Raw genomic sequence first — 19,850 nt, forward strand, 5'->3', positions numbered from 1 at the left:
ATTGAGTTTAGAAACATTAGCCAAAATATTACAAATATATTCACTTAAGTAGAATACATTCCATCAACCCAATCCCAGGAAATTTGTGGATATTTAATCTGTCCAGTTTCTAAATACTAGCTTCTTTTCCTACTTGTACACATAGAGCATAACCCCTTTCTCAACGTCTGCAATTTACCCACGATCTAACTCTGCAAAAATATTTGATAATATATTCGATATAACTGATGCAAGTCAATTGTTTGCAATAGGTTTAACTTTGAACAGACCTGCCAGTTCTTTTACTTGCCTTCTTTAGAGGTAGGTTATCCTACAATAAACGTCTTTTCTTTTTGCAAAGTCTAAATGAGAATGTGACACTGAAATCCAACAGATGAAGTGACAATTTTCAACTACCAGAAAGGGAGATGAGAAAGAACCACACTGCAAGCTCGATTTATGAGCCAAAGAGCCTTTCTATGTGGAAAACTCATTCTGTGCCTTCATGGATTTAGATTTTGCTAGGTCATCAACCCTTAATATTAATTGTGTTTCTCTCCCTACAGATGCTGACTAACCTGCTGGGTATTTCAGGAATATCTTTTTTTCTAACTTCAGATTTTTGCCAGGCCTCTTGTGATAGGAGCATTCTTCATCATTGTCAAGTTCACTGTTGCTGGCTTTTGACCCGATTATATCTTCTGGGATGAGTTTCTGGCTCTCTTGGATCATTAATTCCTTACCTTTTTCTATCGGGTTGCTGCTTGGTTTTCCACGTCCAATCAGAGAGAGATGAGGAATGCAAAAATGACAGATAAAGAGAAGAGAGAACAGCAAACTGAAGGAGGGTGGGCAGAGAGAAAAGCAAAAATAATTAGGTTACAGGCAGACACAAGGGAAATTGATTTGGACAGCACAAGTAGGAAAAAAATAAAGCAGCAGCAGAAGAGGAAGATGACAAAAATCAAGGAAAAATGAGATAGAGTAAGGGGAAAACAGAAAAGGTAAAGACTAAAAGATTCAGTAGGGATGAAGGAGTAGAAAGCAGAAAGAGATAATCACAGTTAGTCAGAAATGTGAGAAAGGGAATAGATAAAGTCAGAATGATGTAGAAAAATGTGGTAAATGTTTAGAACAGATATTTTTCCTTTAACTTACCTGAATCAATATCAGAGGTTGTCATTTCTGAAGGGACGGGTGATAGGCACCAATTATTTAAAATAAAATGAATTGTTTCAGGAACTGGTGAATTTTAAAGTATTACTGTACATGTATTTAAAGTTGATGCTATGTGATTGAGGCACAAGCATAAGTGACTTCTAAAATATATAAATATAAATTTATACTCTACAGCCTCAAGATTACGTTACTATTATAAAAGATACATTTATTTCAACATTAAGATAAAGCTTTCCTGAACTGAGACACTGTCACTGCTCAGACTTTACAAATGGGAGTACAGAACCTTCAGTCCAGTGAATTAGTCCCTCTGCATGCTATACAGGTTAGGTTTAGGTCACTGCCATGGGCAGCGGGTCCATAAATTTCTGTCAGCTCAGCCACCAATACTGGTGCTCTTGTTTAAATAACTGCTGTTGAATGGCCAGTGTTTAGCGAAAACCAACATTCAGACATTGCAGGCCACAAACATTTAAACATGTGGCTCTTATTTTGCCAGTTTCCCGAAGATGCTATCGGCTTGTTAAATAAAGCAACACTTTATATTGATTCAGAATTATCATCTTGAATAGGTAGAAACAAACATTTCTATAGATTTATTACAGAAGCACCCAGTGCATTTTAACTACAATGTAACGTTAATCATCCTGCATAAACATATGTAAATATGATATTTACCTGTGGTGTTCTTTGTAATTCATACAAACTGAGCTCCCATGTTTTGCTGAGAGGCTGGGTTCCATTGGTCTGCACGATTTGTGCCATCGCTGTAAGGAACACAATTAAATGTGAAAACTTTATTCATTTGTGCTTCATGATCCCAGCTTCTAAAACCCCTCCACTAAACAGAACATTTCAGTATAAATGAAAAAAAAAATCAGTAAATTGCAGATTCTGGAAGTCTGAAATAAAAATAGAAAACACTGGAATCACTCCGCAGATCAGGCAGCATCTATGGAAAGAGCAACAGTTAATTTTAACTGTTTCTCCTTCCACAGATGCTGTCTGACCTGCTGAGTTTTTCCCCAGCATTTTTTATTTTTATTTGGATATAATAATGCCTCTAATAACAGTGATCACTTCCAGGGCTTAGAGAGATTAGAAGGATATGGACTAGTACCCACTGTAAAACAAGTGATAGGCTGAAGTGAAGTCTCCAGTGTCTATGATGCAGCTGACTCTTATATTGTAAAGATGAGGATCCATCAAGGGAATTAGTGTGACTATTTGTCCATGTACTACCATATCTTCACAAATCCCTAGAAAGGAGTCTCTGTAACTTGGGAAGGAGATGATACATTTTAAGGAATGAGAGGACCAATGAGTCAGTATAGCTTTGTACATGGGAAATAGTGTCTCACAAATGTAACCGAGTTTTTTGTTTGGAAAAGAGTTGACCAAGAGCATTGATGATGGTAGCGGATTTGACGTTGTCTACAAGGACTTCAGCAAGGCTTTTGACAAGGTCCCATGTGGTAGACTCATCCAGAAGGTGGGATCACATGGGATACAGGGTGAGCTATCCAGTTGAATACAAAGTTGTACCACCAATAGCCTGTCCTGGTCCAACCACATAGACACCACAGCCAAGAAAGCCCACCAGCACTTCTACTTCCTCAGGAGGCTAAAGAAATTTGGCATGTCCCCCTCAACACTCACCAACTTTTACCGATGCACTACAGAAAGGAGTGCTTTCTGTACAGAAAGCTCTGCTCGGGACTGCAAGAAATTGCAGAGTTGTGGACACAGCCCAGCACATCACAGAAACCAGCCTCTCCTCCATAGCCTCTGTCTATACTTGTTGCTGCCTTGGTAAAGCAGCCAGCATAATCAAAGACCCCACCCACCCAGGATATTCTCTCTTCTCCCCTCTCCCATCAGGCAGAAGATACAAAAGCCAGAAATCACATACCACCAGGCTCAAGGGCAGTTCCTATCCCACTGTTATAAGACTATTGAACAGTTACCTAGTACAATAAGATGGACTTTTGACCTCACAACCTACCTTGTTAGGACCTTGCACCTTATTGTCTACCTGCACTGCACTTTCTCTGTAGCTGTGACACCTTACATAGTACAAGGTAAAACAATACAGAATGCAGAGTAATGAATTGATCTGTATGAATAGTTAGCAAGACAAGTTTTTCCCACTGTACCTCTGTACAAGTGACAATAATAAACCAAGTCCAAATTGGCTTGGTGGTAGTGGAGGGTTGTTTTTCCAGATTGGAGACCTGTGACCAGTGGTGTGTCACAGGGACTGGTGCTGGGTCCCCCTGTTGTTTGACACATATATTCAAGTTTTGGATGACAATATAGGTGGCATAATTAGCAAGTTTGTGGATGATACCAAAATTGGTGGAGTGGTGGGCAGTGAAGAATGTTGTCTAAGATTACATAAGGATCTTCATAAACTGTGGCTAAAGGAATGGCAGATGGAATTTAACTCTGACAAGTGCAAAGTGATGCATTTTAGGAAGTTAAAACAGGGCAGGAGTTACACAGGAAGCAGCAGGGTCCAGGGGGAGTGTTATAGAACAGAGAGACTTAGGGGGACAAGTACATAGTTCCCTGAGTGGCAACAAAGTGCTGAAGGCGGTATATGGCACGCTTGCCTTCATCGGACAGAGCACGGAGTACAAAAGTTGGGATGTCATGTTACAGCTGTATAGGATGTTGGTGAGACTGCACCTGGAGTATTGTGTGCAATTCTGGTTGCAGTACTACAGGAAGGACGTGATTAAGCTAGAGAGGGTGCAGAAAAGATTCACAAGGATGTTGCCGGACAGGAGGGCTTGAGTTATGAGGAGAGACTGGATAGGCTGGGACCGTTTTCCCTGAAGTGAAGGAGGCCTTATCTATGCCCCTCATGATTTTATAAACCTCCATAAAGGTGGATGGTCACAGACTTCTTCCCATGGGGTCCAAGACTGGAGGATGTAGGTTTAAGGTGAAGGGGAAAAATTAAAAGGGGACCTGAGGGGCAAGTTTCCCCCCCACACACAAGTGGTGGGTACCTAGAACAAGCTGCCAGAGGAAGTGGTAGAGGCTGGTACAATTACAATGTTTAAAGACATTTGGACAGGTTCATGGATAAGATTGAAGGGGATATGGGCAAAATGCAAGCAAATGGGACCAGCTCAAGAAAGCACCTTGGTGGGCATGGACAAGTCAGGCTGAAGGGCCTGGTTCTATGCTGCTTAACTCTACGACTTCAACAGAAGACTCACCAATTACCCCTGCATTCCACATGCGCACTGACTTGTTCAATGGGAGCAAAATTATTCACATAATTACTTGCCACTCTTAAAACAAAAATAGTAATTGCTATGTTTTATGGAAGGCTCTGAAATTAAAATTCGTCAGTAAATGGTCATCTTCCTGACATGTATCAAGCTACATTCATGGTAATCTCTCGTGCCCAGCCAACTATGCTAATGTAAAATAGATGGAGTCTCCATATTCTGTAACCACAACCCCACAAGCAGATGTCAAATTTCCCCACAAGGTCAATTCACTGTGTTCTACTATGGGCATCTATTCTGACCAAAGCCAAATATCCCCATTATTAAGGATTATTTTGTTCCAAAACAAAAAGACCTCACCTCCTTCCCAAGTTGCAGAAGGTTTCCTTTCTTGGGATTTGTGAAGATTTGGCAGTCCTTGGACAATTATTCGCAAATATTCATACTTATTTGATAATATTTTGCAATGAAACAAACCAAAAGCTAATTAAGCAAAGTGCCATAAACACACATCATGAAATCTCTACTTTGTTCAGACAGATCAAATATTTGTTCATTGGTAACTGTCAAAGCAGTCAATAAAGTTGATTCCAAGAATTTTCCTTTTTTTTTAAAAACCAAAACGTTTCTATGATTGGAGTAACTTTTCCATTCATTTACATCCATAAGAGGAAGCCATTCAGCCTTGTATCTGCTCTGCCATTCAATAAGTTCACAGCTGATTTTTTAAAAAAATGACCCACACTTTCTTGCACCAACTTCATACCACTTGATTCTATTAAACTTTGTCTTGAATATACTCAACGAATGAGCCTCCATATTCTTCTTGAATGGATATTTCCTCAAGTTCACTATTGTCTGGGTGAAGAAATTTTTTTTGCACCTCAGGTCTGAATGGGCAAATCTTTATTTTGAAGTATCATCCTGCATCTACCCTGTAAAGCCCTTTAAGAATGTTGCATGTTTCAACACGATCTCTCATCCTTCTAAATTCTAGAGAGTATAGGCCCAATCAGTTTATTCTCTTCACAGTGGACAAAGTCACCCATCCCAGAAACAAATCTAGCCAACTTTCACTGCACTCCCCTCCACCACATCTATATTGGGAGACCAGATCTGTATGCAATATTCCAGGTGCAGTCCAAACATCATTCTTTATAATTACAGAAAGATGTCTTTAGCCTTTAATTCAAATCTTTTAGTACTAAAGGCCAAAAATCATCACCAGAGAATCACCATTAATAGCTTTTCATCTATGGTTAACCATGACATCTTCCAAAGATCTGTTCTTTCCCCACTTAGTCTCTCATCTACAGGTTCCCCTACAGTGGTGTCATCTGAAACATGGATTCAGTCCACACATGCAATATTTAATTTCCACCATCTCTCTCAACAACTCCATTACCTCCAAACTATCTCCAATATCAAGTACCTGATGACCAGAAATTTCTACCTACTAAACGCTAGGATGATTGATGTCACGATCATTGGTTCATGTAATAACCTGCTAACCAAACATCAACTCCATCCATTTTCTGATAGCTGTTTGAACTAAACCCATCTATTGCAGCCAATGACTGAGTTTAGGTAAGCAAAGTGTTGGTGATTAGCTACAGTTTGATGAGAATATGTGCCATTATTTTACCAAGAATGTGACACAGTAGTAATTGGTCAGGTTAGATTTATGCTAACTTCAAACATATGTGGCTAGAACACAAGAGTAAATGTTTCATGTGAGCTAAATACCAGATCAGAGATAGAACAATCTTCAATGCTCAAGTATTCAGTTGACTTTGATGATTCTGACACATTTGCCCTTTTAAATTAGAAAATGGATTGACCAATCAATAACATCCAGGATGCTAGAAACCTTAGGAAAAGGGCCAAGAAGGATACACCACCCGGCACTTTTGGCTGAAGACACTTGCAATCACTTCAGGATTATTTCCTATACATGCCTATGGGGCTCCTTGCGTGCCTGAGATTGTATTCCTTATATTTTTCTGGATGTCCACCATTATTCTTGGCCGAACATACTGGGTTACAGATTTTTGTCCAGATATATTGGTTGCATAATCATTTGGCTATCCATAGTTTTCTGCTTTTTTTGTGTTCAGTATGCAGTGTAGCAGCTTCACCCAGTTGTACATGCCAAGCCTCGTGCTGCTGCTCCTAAAACGGCTTTCATCCATGATTAATATTTGAGTACTTTCCATTGCATTTTTCTGTAGGAGTTAAGGAGGCATAAAGATCTGACTCAGTCGAGGACATAATAAAAACATATTCAAAATTGCTCGTTTTATTTATTTGGAGTCAACATGTTCCTTCAGGAGAGTTTTAATCTTCTGTCCGTTACAGATTAATACATTGATGCCATCTGCTCTTAACCAGGCAACTAAATATTATTTCCAGGCAAATAAAGTTAAGAAACACAATGACATTGATTTAGGTTGGTGAAAGGTGAAGTTAAAACATAGCTTAGAAATAGAACTATTTGATTAATAAACATAAGAATGACCAAGGTTTTAAACATGACTTATTTGTCAAAAGCTATTGGTGTGTGAAATTTTAGGAGTTAGCAAAATCAGCAAATATAGCACATGCAACAAAAAGACTAAAATTCCACCAATTTATAACATCAATCTCACCAATTTAAAAAAAGTTGAATTAAATCCAACATACTTCTTGTTCAACAACAACCATCCTTATTTACATTGAGTTCTGAGCTTGACCAACCTCAGAAAAATAGTTTCATCACCATTTTTCATAACATGTATTAAATTTGGCCTACTTCCCATGATTCACTGGCACTCCCTGCACTCTTTCCCCTTAATAGGATAAATCTCCGACTCACTAATCTTCTCTTTTAGGTGTTCCAGAAAAGACTTTGTATTTTGTAATTTCATAAAAGCATTACGATTAATCCTGAGCCAGGGAAAATGGTCAAAAGTTAAAATTCCGTACGTCTGTTCATTTTCAAGTTCTACCATCTTGATTTGCCACATCAAACACATCAACTCAACACCAAAACCTTTGCTCACAGTCCCTAGTTCTTCATGAGTTCCTTTTCAAACCACCCAGAGCTTAAATTAATATCTGTGATATTTCTTTGTAATGGTGAGTGTCAACACTGATACATGATCAGTTATTAGGCCAGAATGTCACAGAAATACTCAACAGCTATGGAACAGAACCAGGACACTAAGCTCATCAAGTCAATACCAGTCTACGCAAGATCAATCCAACTAATCCCACTCACCTGCCCTTTCCCCTCAGCACTCTCCCTACTGCCCTTTAAATCCTTTCCTTTAACTTCCCTTTGAATGCAACAATTGATTCTGCCTTCACTCTGATCTCAGGCAATGCATTCCAGACACTAAACATACACTCAATGATAAAAATAATTTCCTTGCATCGCTCTTGGTTCTTTTGCTCATCACTTTCAATCCCGTATCCATCAATTTTTGACCCCTCTGCCACTGGGAATAGTTCCTCTTGATCCACTCTGTCCAAAACCTTCATGATTTTAAAGAACTTCTCTCAGATCTCCTCGCAAACTCCTCTGCTCCAAGGGGCACAAGCTCATCTTCTCCACTCCATCCACAGAACTGAAGTCCCTCAAAACTGGAATCATTTTAGCAAATTTCTTCTCACCCTTTCTAAGGCCTTGGCATCGCCCTTAAAGTGAGTCAGCCAGATTTGGATAAAATACTCCAACTATGTGTTTTATAAAGTTCATGACTTCCTTGCTCTTGTACTCTGTGCCTCTCTTCAGAAAGTCTAGATTCCTGTATGCTTTTTGATCACTTTCTCAACCTGCCCTGCCACTTTTACAGGTCAGAGTCAAAAATCAGGTTTATTATCACTGACATATGTTGTGAAATTTGTGGCAGCAGTACAGTGCAATACAAAGACATAAAAATTACTATAAAGTTACAAAAAATAGTGCAAAAGAGGAAATAATGAGGTTCACAGGTTCATGGACCGTTCAGAAATCTGATGGTGGAGGGGGAAGAAGCTGTTTCTGAAACATTGAGTGTGAGTCTTCAGGCTCCTGTACCTCCTTGCTGATGGTAGTAACGTGAAGAAGGCATGTCCCGAGTCGTGCAGGTCCTTAATGATGGATGCTACTTTTTTCAGGCACCGCCTCTTGAAGATGTCCTCGATAGTGGGTGGGGGGGTCAATCCATTTAGAATTGTGCCCCACAGATTATATTGCCTCTTCTCATTCTTCCCACCAAAATGTAACATTTCACATTTCTCAACAGTAGCTCACATCTGCTACTTATCTGCCCGTTCCACCAGCCTGTCCATATCTCCTGCGAATCCAGTACAAAGAGTTCATAATGCCTCAAAGTCATCAGCAAATTCAGAAACCGTGCCCTGTGCATTAAAAACACATGATCCCAGTAATAAACACTGGGGAACGCCACTGTATACTTCCCTCCTGTCAGCAAAAAAAAATTTTCGCTCTTCCTCTCGATTTCCTGCCAATTTTCTATCCATGCTGCTGCAGCCCCTTTTATTCCATGTAATTCAGTTTTGATAACAAACCTATCTGAGGGACCCCATTAAAAGTCTTTCAGAAGTCCACGTACACCACAACCACACTTCCCTCTTAGTCTCTCTCTATTACTTCATTAAAAAGATCAAGTTTGTTGAACACAATTTTTGCTAAAATAAAAATGTGCTGGCATTCTCTAATCAAATCTACACTCATCCAAATGATTGCTAATTCCGTCCCTGATTACAGTTTCTCAAACTTTCCCCATCATGGACGATAAAGTGACTGGTTTGTAATTACTGGGTTTGTCTCTGCACCCTTTTATTTGGGGTGTTACACCCCTGCTCAGAAACAGGCACAGTGCAAGGGTAAACAAGAATTAAATGTGCACAAGATGTATTTAAAACTCAGTTTAGATGGTTTAGCTTTAAGGTTTGGTGGCCAACAAACCATTTCAAAATTATTCCATATATACCTAGAACCACATTACAAATGCAGTCTAAAACAAACAAGCTGAAATGGTGATACCAGTTCCAAAATCAACAATCCACAACATTCTCAGAAATGTCGTTGGCAGCATTACCAGCCTTTTTTTTTAATGTAGTTCATCACTGTCCTTTTCAGCAGACTTGGATGTTTCCCCATGGATCAAAGGAAGGGGTCAGCTATTCAGGACTGAGATGAGAAGGTCTTCACCCAGAAGTTTGAGTATCTTTGGAATTCAAGTGGATTGCTGAGGCTCACTCACCAAGTGCATTCAAAACAGATTTTTAGATATTAAAATGAATCAAGGATCGATGGGGTTAGCGCAGGAAAGTGGCACTGAGGTAAAGGATCGGTCATGATCTTATTGAATAGTGGAGCAGGCATAAAGGATGAATGGCCGAGATATCTCATGTTTTTATCCAGACGTGGGATTTGAAAGAATTCCCCAGCAAGATGGAACTGCACCTTGGGGTCAGTGTTTGACTGCACACATCAAGTTAGATCCTGACTTACCTCTGTTTAAATAAGTAAATGCCAGCAGTTCTTTTCAGAGCTGTCAGTATTCAATAAAATCTAGGTCAACGTGTCTGCCAAAGTTAGGCTGAAGAAAAGTCTGGATTTTGGCTTCAGCAATGACTGTAACTCGCCAATTTAGAAAAAAAATCAAAGTTTGAAAAGAGACCATTTTCTAATATTAGGAAAAAAGTCAGAAGAAAGATTATTCTTTTCTGAAATTAAAAATACCTTCAGCTGTTGAACAGAGCTTTCAATATTGATTTCAATGAGACTAAATTTGGGAATGATCTGATAGGCGACTTTGCACTTCAGCATACCTTAATTCTGTATGGTCAAAGCTCCACTTTACCCCAAATTTCATAGTAGTGTAATTCAGTCACCTAACTAACTGCTGCTTATGGTTATCTTGACCTCAAGCTGGTAGGTGGTAATACACCCACATTATTAAGCAACCAAGAGAAGCACACTTACAATGTTGTTGGAGGTTTATAATAAAGAGCAGTAAAGCTGAAAATGCACCATGAATATTATGGGCAGGATTAGAAGTCAGCAGCAAAACTCCAAAATTGAGGCAAAACCCTCACTCTAGTAAGTGTCCACTGCTTGACATCAAATATATCACATCTTGTACTCCAGGATAATCTGTGCAATGCTTTGACATTGGTAAAACTCTATGAAATACTTTAGACCTTGCAAGTCAGCTCCATGATGAGCTCATACTCAGTTTTCCAGTAATGATTTTTCATAAATCTATCAGACATGAAGTGGTACAATTTGAATTCCTTGATTTTAAAAGTGGTCCTGACTGTAAGACACTTAAAAATAATCATCCTTGTTCTGTTCAAATGAATTGCTCAAGAGGAAAAGACTTTTTCAAAAGACAAGGAAATATTCCTTACTTGCACCTTGTTTACTTCAGCAGTTCCCTACTTCTAATCTTTATTTTCAATCACTGCTTTGATCTCAATTTTTAGTCATTGCTTTATATCTCCATCAATCACATCAATTGAGATTCTCTCATTTAATTTGATTTCCCTTGTGTTATTCTCTGTCATTTCTAGCATTCTACCTTAACTTAGCATTTATCATCATTTGACCACAATGATATCAATGGAATCTGCTTCTTTTTTCAAAAAAATCATATTTTCACAATGAGTGGTATCATTGAATGCTAAAAAGCCCAAAGTGTGACAATATTGTACTAGAGAAGAAAAGCAGACCCTATCAAGGTCAGCAAAGCCTTGGATGGAGAGATTATAAAGTAAGGAAACACATTAAGAAAAATAACTGGGAAAGGGAGCTGGAAAAGTTCATGGAACTGAAAACAATGCTGGAGGCTCAGCAGCAGCCCAAATGAAAATGCATCAAGACCAACGTAGCAGGACCTCATGGCAGATGGCTCCCTGGAGAAACATTGTGACACAAAATTTTTTTTATACGATTGAACAAGCAAAATGACAAAGCCAGATCATAAAAACAGAATAATATAGACATTTATTTGTCAAAGTGTCATTAGCCCCTCGTGCAATTCGGCTCCTCGTTATTTACCATATACAATTCATCACAGCCAGCAGATATTACTACCACGTTGCATTGATCTGTAGTCTCTGGACTATTTTCTTTCTGTCCAATGTGTTACCGAGCTCATGTGGTATGGAGCAAAAGGAATATATAGCAAATATTATCAAAACAGTAGACTCTCATTCTTGATTCTCTGGATGCAAGTGACAGATCTGTTTCTGCTGTTGAACAACTCCTGAAGAACAAGTTCCACGTTTCCTGATCCCTATGCTTCAGAAGCTACCATGCCTGTAATGCCATTTTAAATAATACAGCGTTCTATTTTATAGCAACCGTTAGCTAACAAAGGTCAGTACAGAGTCATCATCTGTACAAGCTGCTAAGTGTTTGACAATTGAGGTTAATTAAAAAAAACACAGCCAAACTACCAGCACCTCCCTTGTATCTATTCTCAGGAGAGATGATGGCTAAAACCACAACGTTTAATGGCAGGCATCTACACTGGGCATGGCAGCAGTGCCTTTTTAAGCTTTTAAGTTGTGGGTGTACCAATCAAGAACAAATGCATCATGTAAACAAAGCAGTAAGAAATTAACTTTAACTGTTATTGTACCAAGACGTCTGCTGAATATTCCAAGTGCTCCAACAGCCAATTAGGTTTTGGAGGAAGGATCACTGGGCAGGATACCGACTGGAAACCACCGGGAAGGTGGTGGCAACAAGTCCTCTCCCAACATCTAAGAAGCATTTGGATGAACACTGAATCACCAAGGCAATGGACCAAGTGCTGGGAAACAAGATAGAACAGAGCAGCACAGCACAGAACAAGCCCTTCAACCCACAATGTTGTGCCATCATAGCCAATCCCTCCTACCCACAGAATGCCCATATTCTTCCATTTTCCTCTCATTAATGTGCCCATCCAAGCCCCTCTTAAAAGCCCACAATGAATTTGCCCCCACCACCCAATCAGGCAACGCATTCCAGGCATCCACAACTCTCCAAGTAAAAAACTTACCCCTCATGTCTCTTCTGAACCTACCCCCCCTCACCCTAGATAGATATTTGATAGTCAGTATGGATGTGGTGGGACAAAGGGCCTATTTCTGTGCTGTATAACTATGACTATAATATCAAAACCTGCTCCGCTTGGAATATTGGATTTCCTCCAAAACAAGCACACAGGACTTTTGCATAGCAACCCATGCAAATAGTGGCATATTCAACAATTTCTAGGGTAGGGACATGTTCGGCACAGCTTTGTTGGCCGAAGGGCCTGAATTGTGCTGCAGTTTTTCTATGTTCTAATACAGCACTCCTTCAGTACGTCACTGAAATGTTAAGTACAGAATCTTATAAAGCTTGTTTCTTTTTTGCCTTATGAGATGCACTTATTCTGGACGTTCAATACTGGTGCACTGATGAACATCCAACCAACTCTAAACTTGGAGGATAACTTACGTGTTCTATTTTCTGGAAAGGCACAATGGTACACTGTTGTTTGGTATTTTAAACAAAAACATGCAGATGCAGATTAGAGTGCAGCCCAGTTCGCTGGCCTCAGTAAATCTCTCACCAGCTCAACAACTAAAATCAGATTCAAATGGTTTCCTTCACTCTGCCACAAAATAAATGTGTTATTTTGTATATGACACTAACTCTACAGTAAGTGATGCTGTCCTGTTGTCTCTAAGGTGATGTGAACCACCTCTGATGTCTCCAGAGATGATAGCTCCTGTAGCATCAGATGCAGGTTCGGCCAAGTATAGCCCAAAGTACCAAGTGGTTCATTCAAGCCAGTGATACCGTTTGACCATTCACTGACTTGGCCAGGCCTCTCCCAACCACCACAGAGGGTGCACAGACTTCAAATGCAGCAATTACTTTATTTAAAGAAATACAATCTTGCTCCATTGCTAAATCAGCCCTGAGGTATAAAGTTCCACAGCTCCAAGAGATTGTGCAAAACTGCTAGAACTTTACAATTTAAATAGACTAAGGTACGTATCTGCATTGCACTTGTTGCAATGTTTCTATCTTTTACCTTATGTAGTAATTTAACACTTTTCATAGCCATGGTTAAACACCAGACTACGATCATTCTGCATACTTACCTCTGACTGTATAGTTCAGAGCAAAACAAATCAAATAATCAAAACTTGTGCTGGAGCATACCTAACCGTAACAACTGCATTTGCATTAAATCTTTAACAAAGGAAAATGTTTCAACAACTTCAAGTTATACCTTGCCTATCCAATCTGATCTCAACAGTACCAAATTATATGATAGGTACGGGGCATATTTTCTGATCATACATTTGGATTCAGGTCAGGATGGGCTGGATAGCCTGAGTACTTTATAATAAAAGCTGACAACATGCTGGAAATAGTGTCCAGGACGTGGTGTCAGAAATGCAAGTACCTGCCTCTCCTGCGAAGCAGCTTCCTTGCAGCACAAGCCTGAGGTTACTGTATTCATGGCAACAGTCAGATTTTGGGCTCGGACTTCACATGGTCAGTTAAGGTTTCACATTTTATATCTGAGCAGATCACTACTTCACAGGAGCGCTATCAAATAAAATTTCACACCTGGCCATGAAAGGAGTTACAAAGGCAGATGACTTAAAGCTTGGTCAAAGATGTGCATTTTAAGAAGTGTAAAAAGAGATAGAAAGATTCATATGGGGGGGGGGGGGGGGGGGGTTGGAGGGATTCCCGAACATGGCAGCCAAAGGCACTGCTACCATTGCTGAAGCAACTAAACTCAGAATAATCAATATCACGCATGCTCGCAGTGGAGTTGACTTTTGTCAAGTTTTAGTTTTTTAAAATTCTTTATTCGCTATCTGAACAATTCTCTTATAGCACTAATCTGCTAAAGCTCTTTTTTTCTGATTATTGGACAGAGTAAATGTAATCTAAACAGACTGACAGGTTAAGGGAACAACAGGACTATTAACAAGGGTCAACACTGCTGTAATTCCTCATGCACTACCTTCCAGTTTCACATATGTACTGACCATGTATACGCAATGGTACAGCTGCTGAATGTAGCAGAGTATTTTCCACTTTCTGTGGGTTGAATTATCAAATATAGCACAGGATTTCTTGGAGTTGCGCGTCAATCTATTTTTACCCCAGTCTACAGAGAAAAAAAAACTTTCCTCTGTATAGGCGAGTCATTGGTACTACCCATGCCAGTCAGAGTGGAACAGAGACACAAAAGAGACACAAAAGACTGCGATGTTGGAAATCTGTTTTAACACACAAAATGCTGGAGGAACTCGGCAGGTCAGGCAGCATGCACGGAGGGAAATGGACAGCCGATGTTTCAGGTCAAGATCCTTGGAACAGTCAGTTTGGCATCAGTTGATTGACAACATGCATTAGTTCTTGTGGTTTGGGTTGAGGATACTCCAATTCATTTCACAAAGACCAGCCAACAAGAAGAATGGGCTTCCTATCGATTAGTCAAGGCAGAATTAGAACTCAGGTCCCAGAGGAGAAAGCACAGAGTTAAATCATCAAAGCAACTGTGCCACCCTGTCCCCTGACATGCATACTAATTAAAATAACAAGTTGCTTGGAAAGTAAACAAGCCTACATGTCATTGTTGCTATGATTACAATATCATAAGATAATTATAGATGGGAAGGCCAATTGGCCCATCTATCCACAACTACCCAATATCTCTCCCACCACCTCACCAAAACACTGCTTCTAATTATTTAAACGATTTCCAGATTACTTCCTCCAGTCAAGGGTAGCAATGAAAGGGAACAAGAAGGATGAATGCATTGAGTAGGTGATGAAAAAACTTCTGCATCCTTTACATTAAAATGCAGATAATATTTGAGGCAGAGGAAGAAATAGAGTTACAAAGAACAAAGGGCCCAATTCTCCATTCTGCACCGTAAGGTTGCTATGGTTCAGTGGTATTTCAGCTGCACCACACTACTTTGAAATCAATTCTATGCCTTGATCACTCTTGAGAAGTACCACTTTCTTTGTACAACCCCCAAGTTTACCTTTTTGTTTTTACTTTGAACCCAGTTTTATCCTCAAATGAATTTGAAGCAATTTTCTGAATCTACCCATTAAGCCTCAATAAATGGCATCTCTGCCTACAGCCAAAAAGGCATAGTTTTCCATGTTGAAACTTATGATACAAATTTCAACTGCTTTATATGTATGTAAGGTGACTGAGAGAACTACCCGAATACTGCCTACTTCTGTCCAATTATGTGCAAGCAATCACTACCAGACTAAATTTATGAGGCAGGATGTTTATTGATTACAGCTCTGCCTTCAATACTGTAATTCCAAGCAAACTCATCATCAAACTCTGAGACCTGGGACTCAACACCTCCCTCTGCAAATGGATCCTTGACTTTCCGACCAACAGACCGCAATCAGTGAGGATAGGCAGCAACACCTCCACCACAAGGCTGCGTCCTCAGCCCCCTACTCTACTCCCTATACACTCATGACTGATTGGCCAGATTCTGCTCTAACTCCATCTACAAGTTTGCGAATGATACCACCGTAGTGGGTCATATCTCGAATAACGATGAGATGGAGTACAGGAAAGAGATAGAGAGCTTAGTGACATGGTGTCATGACAACAACCTTTCCCTGAATGTCAGCAAAACAAAAGAGCTGGCCATTGACTTCAGGAAGGGGGGGGGGGGGGGGGGGCGGTGCACATGTTCCTGTCTACATCAATGGTGCAGAGATCAAGGACTTCAAGATCCTTGGAGTGAACATCACCAATAGCCTGTCTTGGTCTAACCATGTGGATGCCACGGCCAAGAAAGCTCACCAGCACCTCTTCTTCCTCAGGAGGCTAATGAAATTTGGCATGTCCCCTTTGACACTCACCAATTTTTAAATCAATGCACCATAGAAAGCATCCTATCTGGATGCATCACAGCTTGATATGGCAACTACTCTGCCCGGGACCGTAAGAAACTGCAGAGAGTTGTGGACACAGCTTAGAACATCACAGAACCCAGCCTCCCCTCCATGGACTGTCTGTACTTCTCACTGCCTTGGTAAAGCAGCCAGCATAATAAAAGACCCCACCCACCCTGGACATTCTCTCTTCTCCCCTCTCCTATCTGGCAGAAGATACAAAAGCCAGGAAGCATGTACCACCAGGCTCAAGGACAGCTTCTATCCTGCTGTTATAAGACTATTGAATTCCTTAGTACGATAAGATGGACCCTTGACCTCACAATCTACCTCTTTATGACCTTGCACCTTATTGTTTACCTGCACTTTCTCGGCAGCTGTGACACTATTCTGCATTCTGTATTGTTTTAGCTTGTACTATCGCAATGCTTTGTGAAGTGAATTGATCTGTATGAACAGATGCAAGACAAGTTTTTCCACTATACCACAGTACAAGTGACAATAATAAACCAATTCACTAATCTTATTTGTTTTTAATGCTCAGCGAATAATATTTTTTACAATCTTATAAAGTTAAAAAACAATTTAATCTGCCTGGGTTTCTCCATTTTCTCTGCTTCCTGAAAGCTGATAATCAATGACAGAAAATGATCCAATGGGCAGTAACAATCACCAGGCACCTCATGGAAGCAATTCTTCTTCATATACAAGGTGAAATAGTAAATGTTAACAAATGCTTCAGCTCTGGAGCTGCCCAATGCTTTTTCACCACTCCAGTTAATAGTTCCAAATTAAATACATACCACTGATCAGAACTGAAAGCAGACTTTTCACTGTTCATATCACACACTGGTATCTGCGAGGTGAATAGGACATTTCCTTCAGTACACAAACTGGACAAATGGCAATATCAATAAAGCAGTTGCTTAATTTTCTTTCACCTTCTGCCAATGGTTACCTGGTGACTATAATTTCAACACAACTGATGTGATGACAATAAAGCAGTTGAGGTGATGGCCCAAATTAATTGTGTACACATGGTTAACAGATAAAATCCATTTCTGCCCCCAATTGAAGTCCATGAACATTCGCTTTACAGTGGCAATTAGCAACAAGAATGAGGGTCAATTTTCTTTCTTCTTTTCCTATTTCAACACTTCTAAAGACAGATGTCAAGTTGGCAGTGCTGCTTTGACTGAGATCACTCAATCCAACAAATAAAAGAGATGATGAATGTGGGATCCCATACAGCTCAACACCACACTAAAACGTGGATCAACACTGGGAGTCCCAAAGACAAAATATTGTAATTATATTTTTATTGGTTTATTTTTGAAATGGGGGCAAAGTTTTACTTTGATTCTCCTCCCATTCAGAAGAAAACAGTTCAAATTGTCAAATTATCATTATCAAATTGTCCCATTCAATGGCTTGAATCAACTACTCAGAACTAAACAAGCAGGTCTAATTCACCAATCTAATAAACTGCTTGTTGAGTGATAGCAATATGCTCTACTATCCTTCCGGTCATTTGCTTACTTCCACCTGGATCCTCACACATCACCATTTTAAATTACGTTATACTTCAATCGGACCAGTGTGTTCTTCTGTGCCTTGCCAGGGAGGTCGGACGAGTCAATAAAGGATTTAATGTTACTGAGTGGCGTATTGAATTGTGAGAAGTCTACATCCCATTCTGAACAAGTCGCTGTACACGTTTAAAGGTTCAGTCAAGCTTCTAGCCTCTGAAAGATGCTGCTGGCTGTTACCCTAGGCAAGGCACTGGATGAAAAGTGCACCGTCTTGGGAAAAAATATATTCCGTTCAGGCGTTCAGAGCGCCAATGAATAACATTGTTGTGACTTCAGATTTCTGGTGCAAGAAAAAAAATGCGATTTGGACAAAAACAATTGTAACGAGATGAGGATGAAGAGACAAAATGTTTAGACAGAAGCAGTGACAATGTAGAAATTTGCCCTTCAGAAAGCAACAATACTGCAGCCCCTCCAAGAGTGACGGTGTCCTCGACAAATCAGGGATCGCCCACTCCGAGATAAACAGCCAATCCCGACTGCCGGGAGGAGGGAGCCGGGGTTTATTTGTGAGTAATGTGTTTTCACACATACACAATAATTACAAGTTCAAGCGGCAGCAACTCAGCGTAATGGCATCGGTGAGAGGGATTCTGTCGGTCAGTCAGCCAACCCCACAACCAACATCACAAACAACCCGACTCAAACATACCTCAGAAAGAAAATGCCCGGCGGTGAGGCGAACACTTCACACTCACTCACACCGAACGATTACAACAGCGGCTGGGACACACACACACACACACACACACATACAAAGCAGGTATAGGAAAAAAGTGGTTCAAACACCGATCCCGCATCCCAGAATCTCATTCACTAGGTACATTTACGAACTGGTCATTTAATGAGTGAGTGGCCTTTTTTTTTGCAAACCTAAGCATTGTTAAGGGAAGGTGAAACCATGCCGGCTCCAGAGCCGGATTAGCAGCTGCGCGGCCGCTGCAACACGGCGCACTCGGGGATCCAACAATCACAGCCCGCCTCTTCCCCCGCGCTCCCGGCACCGCAGCCTTCCCCGCGCCCGCCGCTCACCCCTCAGCACTCACAGCCCCACACTCACCGTCCTTGCAAAGAGGAGACCGGGGCCGCTCGGTCTGCCAGCACTTTCCCCTCCCTCCTGCGATGTAAACAGCCCCGAAGCACCAAGCTACTTGCAATATGGCGAGTCTCCGCAATGGACATTGGGAAAGCAATCAGCGTCTGGAATATAACTCCGTTTTGCATCCACAGTTATTACCTTTGCATTGCAAGAAAAGCAATGCAATGCTTATAATTATGGATTGCATCATCATCATCATCATTTCAGGTCTTATTTTACCGCATTAAATTTTGTTATCTATATACCTTAATACACTGCTTTATTGCTCGTCCTTTTTGAGGGGAATACAAAAAAGTACTGGAAAATTACATGAATTAAATTATTCACTGTAAACTCAATCTGTATGGACTTGCACAGAATTTCTCGTCTCTAATTGAATTGAGAGGTGTGAGCTGGAAATTGTCACACTGTATGGAAATGTCTTTTGCCTTAACAGGTATCTTGGATTTTGCATTAACACGGTTCTAATTAAGCATGACTACCAAACTGCAACAAAACTCAATCAACAGATTGTATTTTAATTACCGTTGATGACCGAATATCGACTTTGTTTCATGTTGGTATCAAAGGTAAGAAAAGCGTTTCATCTATTTGAAGGATGGAGTATTAGATATTGCCCCCATCACTTTACGTAAGACTTTGCACGGAGTCAGCTTGGTGCTGATGTTGGTGACGGATCGGCAGTTGTGCGCCCAGTGATGTTTTAAAATGAGGTCCACACACGTTAATTTTAGCGTGGGGTATCAGGAACATTCACCGTCCTGTTGCTCGATAGTAAGGTTTGCATCCCAAGGAAACCCGGCCGCCAATTTTGC

At 40.4% G+C, this 19,850-nt stretch overlaps 1 protein-coding gene across 5 annotated transcripts in view; it reads right to left on the reverse strand.

Moving 5' to 3' along the window:
• The window catches only part of rnf2 (ring finger protein 2), a 39,736-nt gene extending 20,621 nt beyond the window's left edge, over positions 1-19,115 (reverse strand). For 3 of the 5 annotated variants that reach the window (XM_052011669.1, XM_052011672.1, XM_052011674.1), the window contains exons 1-2: positions 18,997-19,115; positions 1,837-1,925 (exon numbers count right to left, since the gene is read on the reverse strand). In XM_052011669.1, the coding sequence (XP_051867629.1) occupies positions 1,837-1,923 (87 nt within the window). In that variant the 5' untranslated portion in view covers positions 1,924-1,925; positions 18,997-19,115. Of the gene's footprint in view, positions 1-722; positions 991-1,836; positions 1,926-17,147; positions 17,201-18,996 lie in introns of all 5 variants that reach the window. The other 2 variants (XM_052011671.1, XM_052011673.1) reach the window with 2 other exon arrangements.
• Positions 19,116-19,850: the final 735 nt, after the last annotated feature.

Source organism: Pristis pectinata, chromosome 3 (genome assembly GCF_009764475.1).
Source record: "Pristis pectinata isolate sPriPec2 chromosome 3, sPriPec2.1.pri, whole genome shotgun sequence".
In the NCBI taxonomy this organism is placed as follows: Eukaryota; Metazoa; Chordata; class Chondrichthyes; order Rhinopristiformes; family Pristidae; genus Pristis; species Pristis pectinata.